The following is a 15,615-nucleotide window of genomic DNA, read 5'->3' on the forward strand; positions in this document are numbered from 1 at the left end:
AATTCATAATCAACTCAATACCTGAAACCGCATGAATTTGCATCAAGATATTCTGGCCCTAATTCATTTTAATTAAGCATTTAGTTTTAATTTGGAGACAATTGACTAATAAATTCCTTTAGATACCACCCTAAGTTTCAGCCATATCTGCTACGGCTTAATAAATACATCAAAGAGTGTATTCTCTCACATGTCAATAATATTTCAACCAGTTATTTTTTTTATTTATAAACTAATAAAAATAATGACAAAACACGTCCTTGGTCGAGACAATACTGAAGACATGCTGCTCTGCTTCAGTAGAGCTAAATTTTTCGGTAGAGCTGCCTACATGTAAAGAAAAAACTTTTTGCAATTATACTCACACAAGCTTAATATTATTCTTACTAGTTATAGATAACATTCAAAGGCCTTTCCAGGATTCAAACACTAAATGAACTATTTTCGATTATTCACAGTCGATTTTTTTTATTATCCCCACTACTGACGCGTAGGCCGTGCCCTTTGTCAAGGAAAACTGTACCCATCTCTTTCGCGCGCAGAAAAATTTCAAATGTTTTCAATCGCATAGCATCGTTTTCATTTCTTTTTTGCTGTTAAATTTTTATCTCTACACTCTCTTGTGTAAAGTTGAATATTCAGTCGACAAAATGGTTGGACATGCTGTGTTTTGGAAGCAGATGCCTACGCTTTGTGCGCGCTGTCTTACGCAAATGTCTTAAGATATGGCTGAATCGTTCTATTTTGAATCTTATGCAATGTGAAATGAGATCTTTTCCTGTTGTTGCTGAGCGGCTATCATCGGTCGTTTGGTATCGAGTGGTTGAGTGGGAAACTTGAAAGGTAGGCAAGCGGGAATGCGTCGGCTGTAGCGAAACGAGCCTTCACTTCAGTCGCGCCGCGCACATGCTGGCGAGTGGTCTAACTCAGAGTTCGGGATTACCATAAAATGGCGGGAACTTTACGATAAATTACAAACTTTTTCACGTACATATCCTTTGGAACTTGAGCATTTTTTATGTTGTGTAGTTATTGTATTTTTTTTAAAAGAACGTTGCATAAATAATACGTTGTATTAGTAGCATAAATAGTACGTTGTTATAATAGTGTCTGAAAACCTGAACATCGAAGACTGGTTTATATCAAGTACGTATTCATATTAAAGCAATTAATTAAGTCATGTGTGTATTTTACGAACAAACTGAATGTTCGCATAAATATATCATCCCATTCCAGATTCTCATTCTCAGGATGAGAGGGCTTGGGCCGTAGTTCCCACGCGGGCATAGTGCGGATTGGGAACTTCACACACACCATTGAATTGCTTCGCTGGTTTGTGCAAGGTTCCTCACGATGTTTTCCTAAATATATATTTTGTAACAATTATATCTAATTATTATTCTTGCAATGCAAACGAGATGCCTAGGAGAAAAAGTTTACCGAAGTTACTGCATTCTTGTTTTTTTCCTTCATCACTTTATTTAATATTTTCTTCGAACAATTTTATGTAAAAGTATCTCTTTTTTTTACTAAAAATTAATGTTTTAGGCAACTCTGTAGTCCAAGTACCTACTTATCTTGAACAAATCTAAGTGCTTAATAATTGTAGTAAAAAGTTCACTTTTTGTGGCTACGTTAAAACTATATTAAAGTACATATTAGGTAATTATTATTACATTAATTGAAGACGCGTTAAAGTAGCATTAAAAAAACTTTTTTCCATTAAAAGTTTTATCTCACCCATTAAAAGTTGTATTTTACCCAATAATTTATCGTATTTTTTTTTATTATAGGTAGTTAGATCCTGGTAAAGTTTTCTAAGTTATTATCAATTTATGGTACGCAAACAAAACTGGTGTTTGTCAAAGTTAGAAGCTAAGAAAACAAATAAGTAAATAATACTAAAATCCAGCTTTTCTTGTTGTATTGGGCCCCGCAACCCTTATAAACCTTTAATGAACCTGAGCCTTTTAATGAACTAAAATAATTTCTTTGCTCACCCGCGACCTTATCATAGCCAAGCTTATGCAAGATGTTCGTGTTCATGCAGTTCCTCCACCTCCACACTGTAAGAACACACACAAATCACACAAACCCATCTATCACCACCACCACACTACACTGACGCGTTTCGAACTCAACCAGAGCTCATCTTCAGAGCAACACATTTCATAATAGACTACTACTCGGAAATTCGTGGACCACGTTACTTCCAGTCGTTGACCACGTGACGTTCACTCGTTAATCACGCGAGGTCCACTCGTTGTCAACGCGGCGTCCACCCGTGGACCACCGTCGACAACGAGTGGACGCCGAAAGTCGAGGCTCTGGTCGGGTGCCGGGTGGCTCTGATGAACTGTGACCTTAAAGCGACAATTGTTAAAATACATATTTTTTACTACTAATAACTATTTAGAAAGAAAATCCGTAACCGAACCATCGCAATTCATAGTTTTAGTAAACATGCTATGCACGACACGTTTTTACTTCACCCAGCTATATGTTGATTGATAATATGTATATCCAACAAAATCACGACCCCAATATGCGTACCCAAACGCCGCAATAACAGACTTAAAATTGAATAATAAAGCAGTGTGCCAACTAATCCAATCAGTAATTTATTATCCGCAAGCACATAACAGCGGCGCGACCATAAACTTGTACAAGTTACACTACAGAATTCCCCCCAGGCGCAATATTCGGACAAATGAAAATTCCAAACGATGCATTTGGAATAGCGGACGGTGCGCGGATGTTTTAATTCCCTTGGCTGCTGGGAATCGGCGCATGTTTTTTCATTAAAACGCATTCAATACGACGACGGTGCTTTGAAAAAGCGGACCCTTTCAAAAATATTTCCATGACATTCCGCTCGGTGCAGCGTTCGTTCCAGTTGTACCTTTTTATGTCAGGTTTTTTAACGCAATTTGTGTTGGATTTTATAGTGTTTGCGAATACGGAGGCAGGATTATCATAAAAATTATTGATCCATTATTTTTGGTCATCTATATGTCGGCGGCCGATCGTAAAATCCGCCAGATCATGAAATATCCAGATCATCCGGTATAAAGCTAGGAATATCGACGATTGCGTTGCTCTAATCGATCTGCCGTATTGTTTCTCAGGCACATCGTGATAAGCCTGGCCAGCTATTAGGCATATCATGAAATGGCGCCATTTCACGATATGCCTAGGAATTTCGTGATCTGGCGGATTTTACGATCGGCCGCCGCAATATATACCTAGTTATACAGTTATTACGCATTATATCGTACGAGTAAAGAGCAACTAACTAACTAACAGAAATGTTGGTTAGCACAGAAGTTTGGTTTGGTTAGCCTAATCGACGAGACAATAAAAAAAGCTAAATGTTAAAATGAGTCTTTTGGCAGATTTTTTTTTATTCGACTGGATGGCAAACGAGCAAGTGGGTCTCCTGATGGTAAGAGATTACCACCGCCCATAGACACCTGCAACACCACGGGGATTGCAGATGCGTTGCCAACCTAGAGGCCTAAGATGGTATGAAATGCAATTTGTAGGCATGTATTTAATTTAAAAAATAATTGTGGTACAAATTACACCAGTCGACCCACCCCAAACTAAGCAAAGCAGACAAATAATTTTCCCATGTGCCTACTAACTTGTCAATAAAATCTTAACAGTTCCTAATTATTAGGAACTATTAACATTTTCTAAATGACACGTATTATTTTAAAACACGTACCCAGTTAATTAAGCACACCAAACCAACAAAAAACGGTAATCGATTCTAATAGCCTCGTTTCTAAAAATAGCCCCTTGACTTGACAAACAAACAATAAAGTGATTATACAAAGACTCCCTTATAGTAGGAGATACGGTAGTAGAAATACATACGCTCATCTGTTATTTAATGATGATAAGTGCATACATAAGTTAACATGTACCTACATTTAATAAGTCGCAAGTTATAGGCCTGGCTAAATCCGGGCCCCATATTATTTAAAAATAACTACTATAATAATTTTGGATTAACTCCCCTTCCCCAATTTGCTATGCATGATAATCACGCATAAGTCGTACTTTCATATGTTTTGTGTACAATAAAGAGTTATAAGACAATACAATAGGTACAATAAGTCGACAAAGGTTATACAGATAATTGAAAAAATGTAGGTTGCTTACATTTATTTCAGCACAATTATGACTATGATGTTTTCTAACATGAGTAAAGGTTCCCTCCGCAACATAAAGTTGTATTGTCAAAATTATGTTACAATCACGGTTGCAGAGACCTTTTTTTAAATCCTAAAGCCCCGAATTTAGCCAGGCAACCAACCCATTTACCTACAGTTTGTATTTACACCTAACATAATATTATCTTTTTTTGAGTAGCCCAGCCAGCCCAGCAGTGGGACATATATAGGCTAGGATGATGATGATGATGATAATATTATCATGAATATTGTGATCATTAAATAATAGATGAGGGTATATATTTTTACTACCTACCTTATTTTATTACAAAATACGAGACCAAAACTCGAAAAATATTATTCATTTTAGAAACGAAACAAGAATCTCTCGTATAAGGAATGATTCCTAGAACTAGCATTATGTTAAAAAGGAAAGTTATGAACTTACGAAACCGCTGCGCTAAGAGGATTGAGTACTGAGAACTGGCAAACAATAAATTAATCTTCCTGAGAAATACATATTGTAGTGTTGTTGTTGTACACAATGAGTGATTATGTTATAACAAGTAGTTTATAGGAAGGGGTTCACTCTGAATTTTTACTTTTAAAATGTCGTTTTTCAATTTCTATCAAAAATTACATAAAAAAGTACCTGGAACAAGGGCGTAAGTCATGACGTCTTAAGTTAGAAACTCTTTCCTTCAAATCTAGTGTATCTTTTAGCTGTCATTATTGAGTCTTATTAATATTAAAACGCACTTAAAGCAACTGGATAATGTATTTTGTACAACTGGGAGTTCAAATCAGTATTTTTAGACCGTTTCGGCATTATGACAAAAAAATAACAACAAACTTAACAAGAAACAGTAACAAAAGTCAAAAACAATAATAACAGAAATAAACAATAACAAAATAACAATGCACAGAAAATGCAACGGAAACTCAACTCGTATACCTACAAGGCAGACGCACTCATACTGACAGTGATACTGACATACACTTGGCTGCGGCCGCGTTCCAAATAGCCGCGTTTACAAAATCTAGCAAGATTTGTTTAAAAATTAATATATCGTAGTGTTCACTGTTATCGAATGATGAACCGCGGCAATTGCCGATAATGTTGTGTCACGTCACTACTCTGTTCCGTTTCACACATTGGGTCATTTAAAAAAATAAATGTTTATCGTATTCGATGGAGTCTATTTAATAGACACTGATATTGCTATATATTTTTAAAATTTTGCGAACATAGTATGCGTAAAGTGTCACAGAACTCATCATAGGTGAAAAATACAGTAAGTTGGGCACTTGTTATAAAATAAAATCACATGAACAGTGCATGAACATAATAATCATAGCAGCTTACTGGTGTGGCGTGACGATAACTCGATTCCCACCATGCTTTATTTTTTTTACGTAGTAACAAGTATGGCATAGCTTGTGTCCCTACACCAACTGTGGGATCCGAAAACATATTAAAGTTACGCTTCTCCTAGTCACTTTCCGAGTTGCCTAGTGAATATATTCGCTCCACGCTACAGACGCATAGATAACCAAATGAAAATTAAATTCAGGTTAGAACTACCAGTCGTATTGATGGCATTATAATCTTTGAACTAAAAGCAATTACCCACCCTGCTACTCCGTGAGGGCACGTGTAAGACAGTTATGTCTTCGTGACTTGTTTTCTCTCGTGGCCGATCCTCTTCCTGTTTCCACATTAAAATTATTTAATTTTATCACACAGCTAAGCTACGACCATCACATCTTTTGCAATAGGATCATCACTAACCGTGTTTTAGCCTCAAATAGGAGATAATAAAAAGCGCACGCGAGGACACATATACGAACACACCAAACAGGGCGCACACGCACACACAAACACGAGCGTAAGCACGTTCTTACACGAGAAAGCTTTAACTCAAATTCAACTAGTTTATCATTTGAATCGCAAAACAACAAATTCATACTACTTGCTTTATTACCTATTAAATAATATAAATAACTAACTTTTACATTTTATTTAAGAAACAATGAGGTTATAATCGTATTTGTTTAAGAAATCCAACGAATCTATAAATTGAATCATAATTAACCCAGTAATAAGTAACTCCAACTGTGTTGTACTTACTTGAAAGTTTTTTTTTTAATTCTTAACCTTTCAGCAAAATGTAATATTGCGCAAAAATAGTTATTTATGCAACTGTATCGTAATAGGGGTCCTTATTACGTAAGGCTTAATTACGCATACAATATTTTATCTATATCCATATCCAGGAACCATTGAGAATTACCTGACGTAACTAGGTAGGTATGTCTGCCCCACGAGCTGCGCCCGCTGTGCGCGCGAGGACCTGCTGCTGCTTGTGCGCGCGGGGCGGCGCGCCTCGGTGCTGTAATGGTGTATGAAATCTTATTGGTCATTATGGTCATTACGATACAGATATTTGTATCGTAATGACCATTACGATACAGCCGTGTTCATAATAGAATCCAATGTCGCAATGCTGGTCATTACTCGTATCTATGGTTTTTGAACGCATAATGGAGGAATTACTATATGGGTGTAGATGAATCATATCATATAAATCATATCATATATATATGATATTTTGCAATGAAGGAGTTTTGCTCGAAAGTGTACTCCGTGTTGACATTTGGGCTGCGAATTGGTTGGAGTGGTTTGGCGGTCGCAGTGACACCCTCGGCCCTCACACCTCACTCTGAAGCAGCGCTAACGAGTGGTTCGCGTGATACCACACTACTTTACGCTTATTTATACGACCCCCAAACAAAACCAGAACTCGACATTCAAATGTTCTAAGGGCGCGACATATCAATGTCCATTATATGAAAGACGGGATCAGAACAAGCTTCGACTTAGAAAAAAGTCTATTGGACCATAAAAAGGATTGATTTTACCTTTCTATATATATTCCTTTCTTTATTTCCTTTCTTCTCACTGTGCATAAATTACTGTTCGCCTATCATTAAGTTTTCCTTTCCTGTTTAGGTTAGCTTGAAAAGATCCCTTTTAGGGATAAGTTCGCCTTTGTACTCTTTTGTTTTGTTGTTTTCTTTTTGTATTATTTTTGTGTTTTATGTACAATAAAGTATTTACATACATACATACATACCAATATACACCTGGCATCCCATGAAAATTTATTGATTAAAGACCGTTCATAAAAGACTTTTATAGTGTATGCCTGACTTAGACTTATTAACCTCTCGTATAATATGTACATATATAGACACAGATATGTGAAGGCTATCTTTTTCCATTTTTATTTATATCTGTGAAATTGGTATTATTTGTAATAAACGAGACTTGAATGCAGTTTTTTTTTTACTTTTGACATACGACTTATTACGTACTATCAATTTTGAAATACCTTCTTTGATATGAAACTGGCAGACCAAAAACTACCTAGGTTTGACAAACGAAAAATTGCTACCGTAATGCCTCAATTTTTCCATGAAATGAGGCGCGGCTGAAAAAAGTTGGCTTATTACGTCCCTGGTAAATCAGCTACGGGGTTAATTCGGGTACTTACGTTACAATAATGACGTGAACTGTTTCAAACTTTAGAACTATTTGAATTCTGATACATTTAGGTTTCCTTAACCTTACACTAAGGAGTATAATCAATACATTTATGTAATTTACTTTTATAAGTAAATGAGAAAGAAAATTATAGTTGACTCGTCGTTATGTCGTCTTATGACGACAAACAATATTTTTTGACATTGGAAATGTCTTTTCGTTCGCTCCAGTGTAGGCTCCGTTTTCACGAAAAAGTGCGATCCCCTTATATCTCAGAGATTTGTGAAGATATGATATTAAAAAAAAAACCGGGCAAGTGCGAGTCGGACTCGCGCACCGAGGGTTCCGTACAGTTTTTTTTATATATATTTGAGTTGGTTGAATGAAAGGTAAATTGCGGTTTACGATTTATGACGTATTAAAAAAAATACTTACTAGATCTCCTTCAAACAAATTTTTGGTGGAAGTTTGCATGGTTATGTACATCATATATTTTTTTAGTTTTATCATTCTCTTATTTTAGAAGTTATAGGGCACACACATTTTACTACTTTGGAAGTGTCTCTCGCGCAAACTATTCAGTTTAGAAAAAAATGATATTAAAAACCTCAATATCATTTTTGAAGACCTATCCATAGATACCCCACACGTATGGGTTTGATGAAAAAAAATTGTTGAGTTTCAGTTCTTAGTAGGTATGGCGAACCCTCAAAATTTATTGTTTTATTTTCTATTTTTGTGTGAAAATCTTAATGCGGTTCACAGAATACATCTCCTTACCAAGTTTCAACAGTATAGTTCTTATATACAGACATGACAAATCCATAAGGGTTCCGTTTTTTGCCATTTAGAACTACGGAACCCTAAAAAGGATCAAAAGACGCGTATTCACGAGAGCTGTATGGTGTAAAAAGAATTTTTGATTCGAAACGAAAGTCAAAAATCAGAGAAAAAAACAATTTAGTCAGCTGCAATTTGAGCCAAAATAGTGAAAATGGTAGAGGGGAAAATGGGTTTCATGCTGGAGTTTTACACTGCTTTTCACTTATAATTATATTTTTTTAGTTTTATTGGTCTTTTTGATTGATTTTTAGTTTTATATAAATTTTAAAGTTATTAAAAAATATGTAGAAATTTATTTTCACTTCTCATGCTCGTAAAGTTTGTGTTTATGCTGGGTCCAGGCGACATAAAATGACTTTTTATACTCTAGTGCATAAAGTAAAATCTTCGTCTAAGACCAAGGCAATCAGGTGTAAACCGCCACAAACAAACAAGTTTTTACATATTTTTTTTAATAATTTTTAATTTATATAAAACTGAAAATCAATCCAAATAAATCAATAAAACTAAAAATTTATAATTATAATAGTACCTAATGCGTGAACAATAAAAGGTACCTACCTACATAGTAAGTGAACAATTGTTTCCACTGTTTCTATTTCATTTCCTCGCCATCGAAGTGAAAAGCAGAGTGTAAAACTCCAGCATTAAACCCATTTTCCCCTGGACGAGTCTATCCACCCTTGCCGTACCGGCACGGGTGGCTATATGAACGTCTTAGGTAAAATGGCTCGTTTTATGCTCTTGTTGGAGAATCTACTATTGTTTGTGGCTGTTTACACCTGATTGCCTTGGTCTTAGACGAAGATTTTACTTTATGCACTAGAGCATAAAAAGTTATTTTATGTCGCCCAGATCCAGCATAAACACGCTTTACGAGCATGACAAGTGAAAAATAATTATCATTCAACGTTGTAGTTTTTTTTTATCCGGATTTTCTCATCGCTCAGCGACAATGTTTTTTCGAATTCCGTAGATTCATTTCCAATGTGCTCGATAGTCGTGTGAGGAATGACTTTTTTTAAATATACATAATACGAGTATAATGAACTAAACCAAAAATATTGTCACTTTATCCGAGTTTTACTTGATTTCAGTAGTGCATTTAATATAGTCGGTGCACTTCTTAATATCCTCAACTCTTTAAATATACCTCAAACTGAATTATCCTGGTTTCATTCTTACCTTTGTGAGAGACCACCACAAATCAAGGTGGACGGGACTTTGTCAAGCTGGTGCAATCTTACCTCCTGTTGATGTCCCTCAAGGGGTTGTACTCTTCCCTCTCCTTTTCTCTGTTTTAAAACGACTGCGAGCGGAATGAAATATAATTAAGAAATAAAATAAACCAACTTAGCTCTCATCTTCAGAAGATGAGCTCTGGTTGAGTTCGAAACGCGTCAGTGTAGTGTGGTGGTGGTGATAGATGGGTTTGTGTGATTGTGAGTGGAGGAACTGCATGAACACGCATATTTTGCATAAGCTTAGCTATCGTAAGGTCGCGGGTGAGCAAGGAAATTATTTTAGTTCATTGATATGGACCTCCGCAAAGTAACGCCTGATTCAATAAATTATCCTTATTTGTACTTTGTTTCAGATGAACTTTAAGATGGGATCCAGCGCCACGTCAAATTTACAACGGGAACGGCATATATTTAGAATTGCAATGAGGAAAACGAAGGACATGTGTAATAAACGTACAGAATCTTAGAGAATTTCAAATGCCGGGCCAGAGAGAGAAAATGTCATAGACATGCATGGTCTCCTTGGCGTGGCTGCAGCATCGGCACTGTTGCAGTTATTGTTTTCCATTGCAAGTAAGGATAAAATGTATAGTCCTAATTTACACAATGTTTTAGACTATCGCGGTGATTACTAATTTTATGATTTAAATTCGGGTTTTGTTGCGCGTACCTTGATTTTAGAGAAGCTCGATATTTCGGCACAGTTGCATGCGCCATGATCACAAGACGAAGTCGTCTCAAAACCCCCTTTTTCATAAATGTACAGTCAGCATAAAAAACACTGCATATTTTTGTACCTATTCACTTTACAACTGCGTACGTAAAAAACGCCATATAATATTGACAAATATGTGATAATGCGACAGACTAAATAAGTGCTCCACTATTTTTGACACTGACTGTAAGTAAAACAAGTAATACGAGATTTTCTATTTTTAATTTGAAATTAATATTTATTGCTTGCGTTATGAATAAGCTCATTAAAAAACGAACCCACAAGAACACACGTTCTATTTTGATAAAAAATACTTAAAGAAAAACGTAAACTTTTTAACCAAAACAAAGAAAGCAAGTCAGTAATTAACGTTTTTATCGCTGCTTAGTCTTCCACCGCCCATGCGATGCGGTTAAGCGCCAAGTAAAATATTTCTACATAAAACAAAAAGCTAAGGGACTTCATGAAAAATATTTTTTTACAGCTAAAGTGCTACATTATTTTAGTAAATCCAATACTTTATTTAAACAAGGTAATTTTTTATTCACCTTCGTGATTTTGACTCTTTGTGATAGGTAAGGTATGAATAAAAGAACAATTTAGTTTAGTTAAAGATTAGTCAGTATAAAATAACATAATAGATAATTAAAATGTATCTTACATGCCAAATTTGAAGAATATAAACCAAAAATGTTCCAAAAATACATAAATAAAATAAAAAACGAATTTCGAAAATAAACGAACCTATCATCTCTCAAAGGGCCGGCAACGTGTTGACAGGTGTCCGTGGGCGGCGGTGGTTGCTTCCCATCAGTTGACCTGCATGCTCGTTTTCCCCGCTTATATATAAAAAAAAACCTCTAAGTGTCATAAGTGTTAAATTAAATACGACAATTTTATATTAAATTACTTCTCCGTTATTATTTGGGTTAGGTAGGGTTAGGGTTGATTTAAGTATTTTTGTTAAATTATTAAGATTTTTTTAATACATATTTTTTTAGCACCTTAAATTAAAAAGTAGTCTATTAGCTTTACAATGTTTAACGATATTGAATCATAATATCAATTTGAATGGCATACTTAGCATCACGTATCTTCAGCCTTTTAATTGTTCACCTTTGCTATGAACGAACTAGATAACGAAATAAATGAACGCAAAGTAATTTGTTACTTCGAAAGAGACCTATTCTTTGCCACCTTTTAGTTTCATTACTCCCGAAGTCGTGCAGCAGGCGACCGAGCGAAGACAGGCGTCAGACGCGGTCCGGAAGCAGCTGTGTCGTTCGTGCTGTTTGCCAATTTATCACTAAGCTGATTATATATAGGCGTTCCTCTGACGTGCTTTACGACCTTGTTTGCTCTCGTGTCTCTCCTTTATTTACACACCTTTTAATTCGAAAACAAAAAAGGTGGCATTTATCGCGTAGTGAGCGGATGTTGTGTTAGTTTGTTAGGTTCAGCTGGAACCAACGCATAGATTGCCTATCTAGAAATATAAATTATTTTTAACAATTTATCATCATTTTGATATAAGCCGTAGGCTGTTGGACAACAACACACATTTTCACATTTATTGATATTATTTTCTGGTAAGTGATAGCCACTTTAAGTAACAACGAGTTTTTTTGCCAATTATTATAAAATAACAATACTTATAAGTAAATACTTACTGCTTAGGTAAATTAAAATTCAATCCAATTTCTGGTAGTAAATCTTAATTCACTTGCAAGATTTGAAGCAAATACGAAGTGCATTTATAAAATGTTTACAAAACTCACCATTTCCCTACTGAATATACGAATAAAATTTTAAAATGTTATTTTGCGCATGACCAACGAGTTAAGCTTACTTAATCCACGATTTAATTAAAACCAGTGAAATGTTGCAGAGTTCATTATAATTTCATTTTCAACTCGAAATACGTAGGTACGAAGAATATTTTATTAGAAACCTCTACAACTTAAATAAACAATTTGTACACGTACATAAATGTATATAGACATAAAATTTAGAAACGAAATGCGTAAAGGCATAAAAGTAAACATAAGTACAAATGGCGGGCCGCAAATTGTTTCCAGAGCTAGGTTTGGAGCAGGTGGCCACGCCTTAAGCGCCCGACCGCCGCCAAATCCGCATACGACTTTAATTTAACTTCGCTTCATAGGACGTTATCCTTACTTTAAAATCATAACCGAAAAGAATAAATGTTTTAATTAGAGTTAGAGCGACGAGATAGTTTAAAATTAAAAATTTTCTCTCAAATTACTTAATTTATAAAAACCAGCCAGGCGTGAGCACGCACTCTGAGGTGAGGTGAGCGGTGAGGCGGCACTGTATCGAAGGTTCCGTATAAATTTTAACGTACATAATACCTATGTCGAGAAATGTGGGCAGACCGCCTGCTCGATGGTCCGATGACATGGTGGAGACAGCAGGACCGGTCTGGAAGAGAGAGACGGACAGTCGATCCGGGTGGAGAAAGGCTGGAGAGGCGTATGCCCAACGGTGGGCGAAAACGCGCTGAAGAAGAAGAAGAAGAATACCTATGTCAAAGTGTACTATGCTTTAAACACTCTAAATATCCAGTCAACAAAAAAATCTTCAGTACAAAATGTTGCTTGTGCGGCTTTGTATTACTTTTGTTTTCCAATATTTTTAAAAACAAACGTATTACAGCTAATATTTATTTGATATTTTTTAATAACGATACACCAATCAAGGAGTGAAGTCACTTAATTTTGTAAAAACATTTAAGAAAAATAATTTATTTGCATGCCTGGTTCAACTTGATCCATATACTGTTGTGAAATTTTTTAACACTATAGTTCCAACCGCTTGGCTATAAACAAGGAGCGGAATTTCTCATAGCAAAAATCAAACGTCAAAGGAATTGATCATAAGTTTTATCGACTATCGATAAATATTTCACCAATTAATAAAACAGGAAATAGTAGGTACTTTTAAAAGAGCGATTTTTAAGTAAGTTACAATTAAAATATAGAGCTTGAGCTGCTTTAAATTAACTTTACATTTAGAGCAGTATATCGTTGAACAATCTTCATTGTAAATAAATACCTAAGGGATGTTATTTCATCCATTTGTCAATCGTTTTTCTTTTAGCATTGAACATTTTAATAACACGGGAATGACTAAGAAAAACTCAAGCGACATAAATGTCATAATATGTGACGTTGACGCGATTTATTTTATTTTAATATGGAGATGAAAGTCGCTTATCAAAGAGGTCAAATGTTACAGAATATTGTTACAAGGCGATAACAAGAAGGTTCGATTCGATAACATCGATAACTGGAATAGTCGATAAAACTTATGTTCAATCCCTTTGATGTTTGATTTTTGCTATGAGAAATTCCGCTCCTTGGCTATAAAACCTTCATGACAGACAGACAGACGGGCGGACATACACTTGAGTGACAACAATAGGGCTTCGTTTAAACCCTTCGGGTACGGTACTCTAAAAACGAGATTTGTAAGTCTAAGACTGCAATTTAAACTAATCAATTAGAATGAAGTCGACTTTTTATGCAAACAAGTCTTTATCTTCAACGTATATTTTCAGTTTTCTATTTAAAAAAAAGCAGATGTTTTAAAAAAATACTAACAATGTAGTAAATACTCGAAACAATGTAATCATAATAAAACTGAAATCGGGAGATTGTTTTCAGCTCCTAGTGCAGGCAATATAGATTTTACAACTGAAAATGTAAAATGAGCAATTTGCGTGCAGCACTGCGAATCCCGGTTGCATACGCCCTTTGTGAATATCTCCACATTCTCTTTTCAGTATAAGTAGTTATAAATTTTTAATAATTTTCCTGAGTTAGTAATTTGTATGAAGGCAGGATTTTATAGTAAAAATGCTTGATAACCATAGGTTTGACACAACCGAAATGTTAAATGAAACTGAAAAGCATAACAGCAAGAATTATAGCTTAGTTATAGAAATACTTAAACATTTACTTTATTCTCACAAACATGTGTCAGTAAAACTGCTGCCGTAAAAATGTGCTATTTTACTAATAGTCGGACGCTTGCTTTAGGTAGGTACTCGTAGTCATCTAGTAGCTAAATCATCATTTGGCGTGCTCTCGATTCTGAAATACTAGTTTAGTGCAAACGAGCTCGTCGGTCTCAGCCAAAACCACACAACCAATTTGTAAGCCATATTTCAATAACCAAGGAGGTCCATTAGGACGATCACGGCTATAGATAGCTCACAAATGCAATAGTGCGGTATTTGCATACGAGTCCGCGCCCGGTGCGCGATACGGTTTGAATACGTAACATGGCTGCATCAACGTGCCGCCGCGAGAATACCGTTTCATAAGCCACAGCCATATTTCGTTGTCTGTGCTATCTCGGGCGAAATGAGGAAGGTAACCTAAACCATGTACTCGTTATTTTACCTATTTTAACCCAGCTAGGTCGCCTTTTTAGCCAAATTTTGTAAGTGAATTTGTCATTAAATAGTTTTGTGTACTTAAGTAACTTTTTGGTGAATAAGTAACGAAACATAAAATGAAAACCCATCCAAAAGTGAGCAATAGGAAAAACACTGTTCGTAATTTACAAACCATAACAGACAAATTACAAACTTCAAATATTTTTCTTAACACTGACTTATGCTTGAGCGACTTTTATTATTTGTTGATTTAGAGAAAATTTATGTCTATTATCATTCCGAGTTTGAGATTTGTATGTTCAAACGTTATGGAGATAGAACAAAAACAATAGGTTTGTATGGGGACCCCCTTTCTTTTCGTTCCTTCGCTGTAACAGTTAAGTATACAAACCTCAAACTCGAAATGTCAATAGAGGTAAATACTGCATAAATAGGTATAACGGCATAGAAGCGTGTTCAGATATTTTTGATCAAATTTTGGCTCACAAGTTTATGAACTCGACTGTGTACATACAGAAAGCAGTTTTAATCAATCACTCGATACTGCCTACCCATAGTTACGTAGGTACTAAAATACGTTGTCAATTGTAAATATATGATAGTTATTTTAAACAAACAAAATAAAATGTCTAACTCGAGAGTAATCAGTTTTCATATTCACA

At 35.3% G+C, this 15,615-nt stretch overlaps 1 protein-coding gene across 1 annotated transcript in view; it reads left to right on the top strand.

The window, feature by feature from the left end:
* Nucleotides 1-896: 896 nt before the first annotated feature.
* Nucleotides 897-15,615, top strand: part of LOC141443022 (carbonic anhydrase-related protein 10-like) — a 37,372-nt gene continuing 22,653 nt past the window's right edge. The window contains exons 1-2 of the mRNA XM_074108242.1: nt 897-1,146; nt 10,169-10,388. Coding sequence (XP_073964343.1) covers nt 10,325-10,388 — 64 coding nt within the window. The 5' untranslated portion in view covers nt 897-1,146; nt 10,169-10,324. The remainder of the gene's footprint in view (nt 1,147-10,168; nt 10,389-15,615) is intronic.

This window comes from Choristoneura fumiferana, chromosome 2 (assembly GCF_025370935.1).
Source record: "Choristoneura fumiferana chromosome 2, NRCan_CFum_1, whole genome shotgun sequence".
In the NCBI taxonomy this organism is placed as follows: Eukaryota; Metazoa; Arthropoda; class Insecta; order Lepidoptera; family Tortricidae; genus Choristoneura; species Choristoneura fumiferana.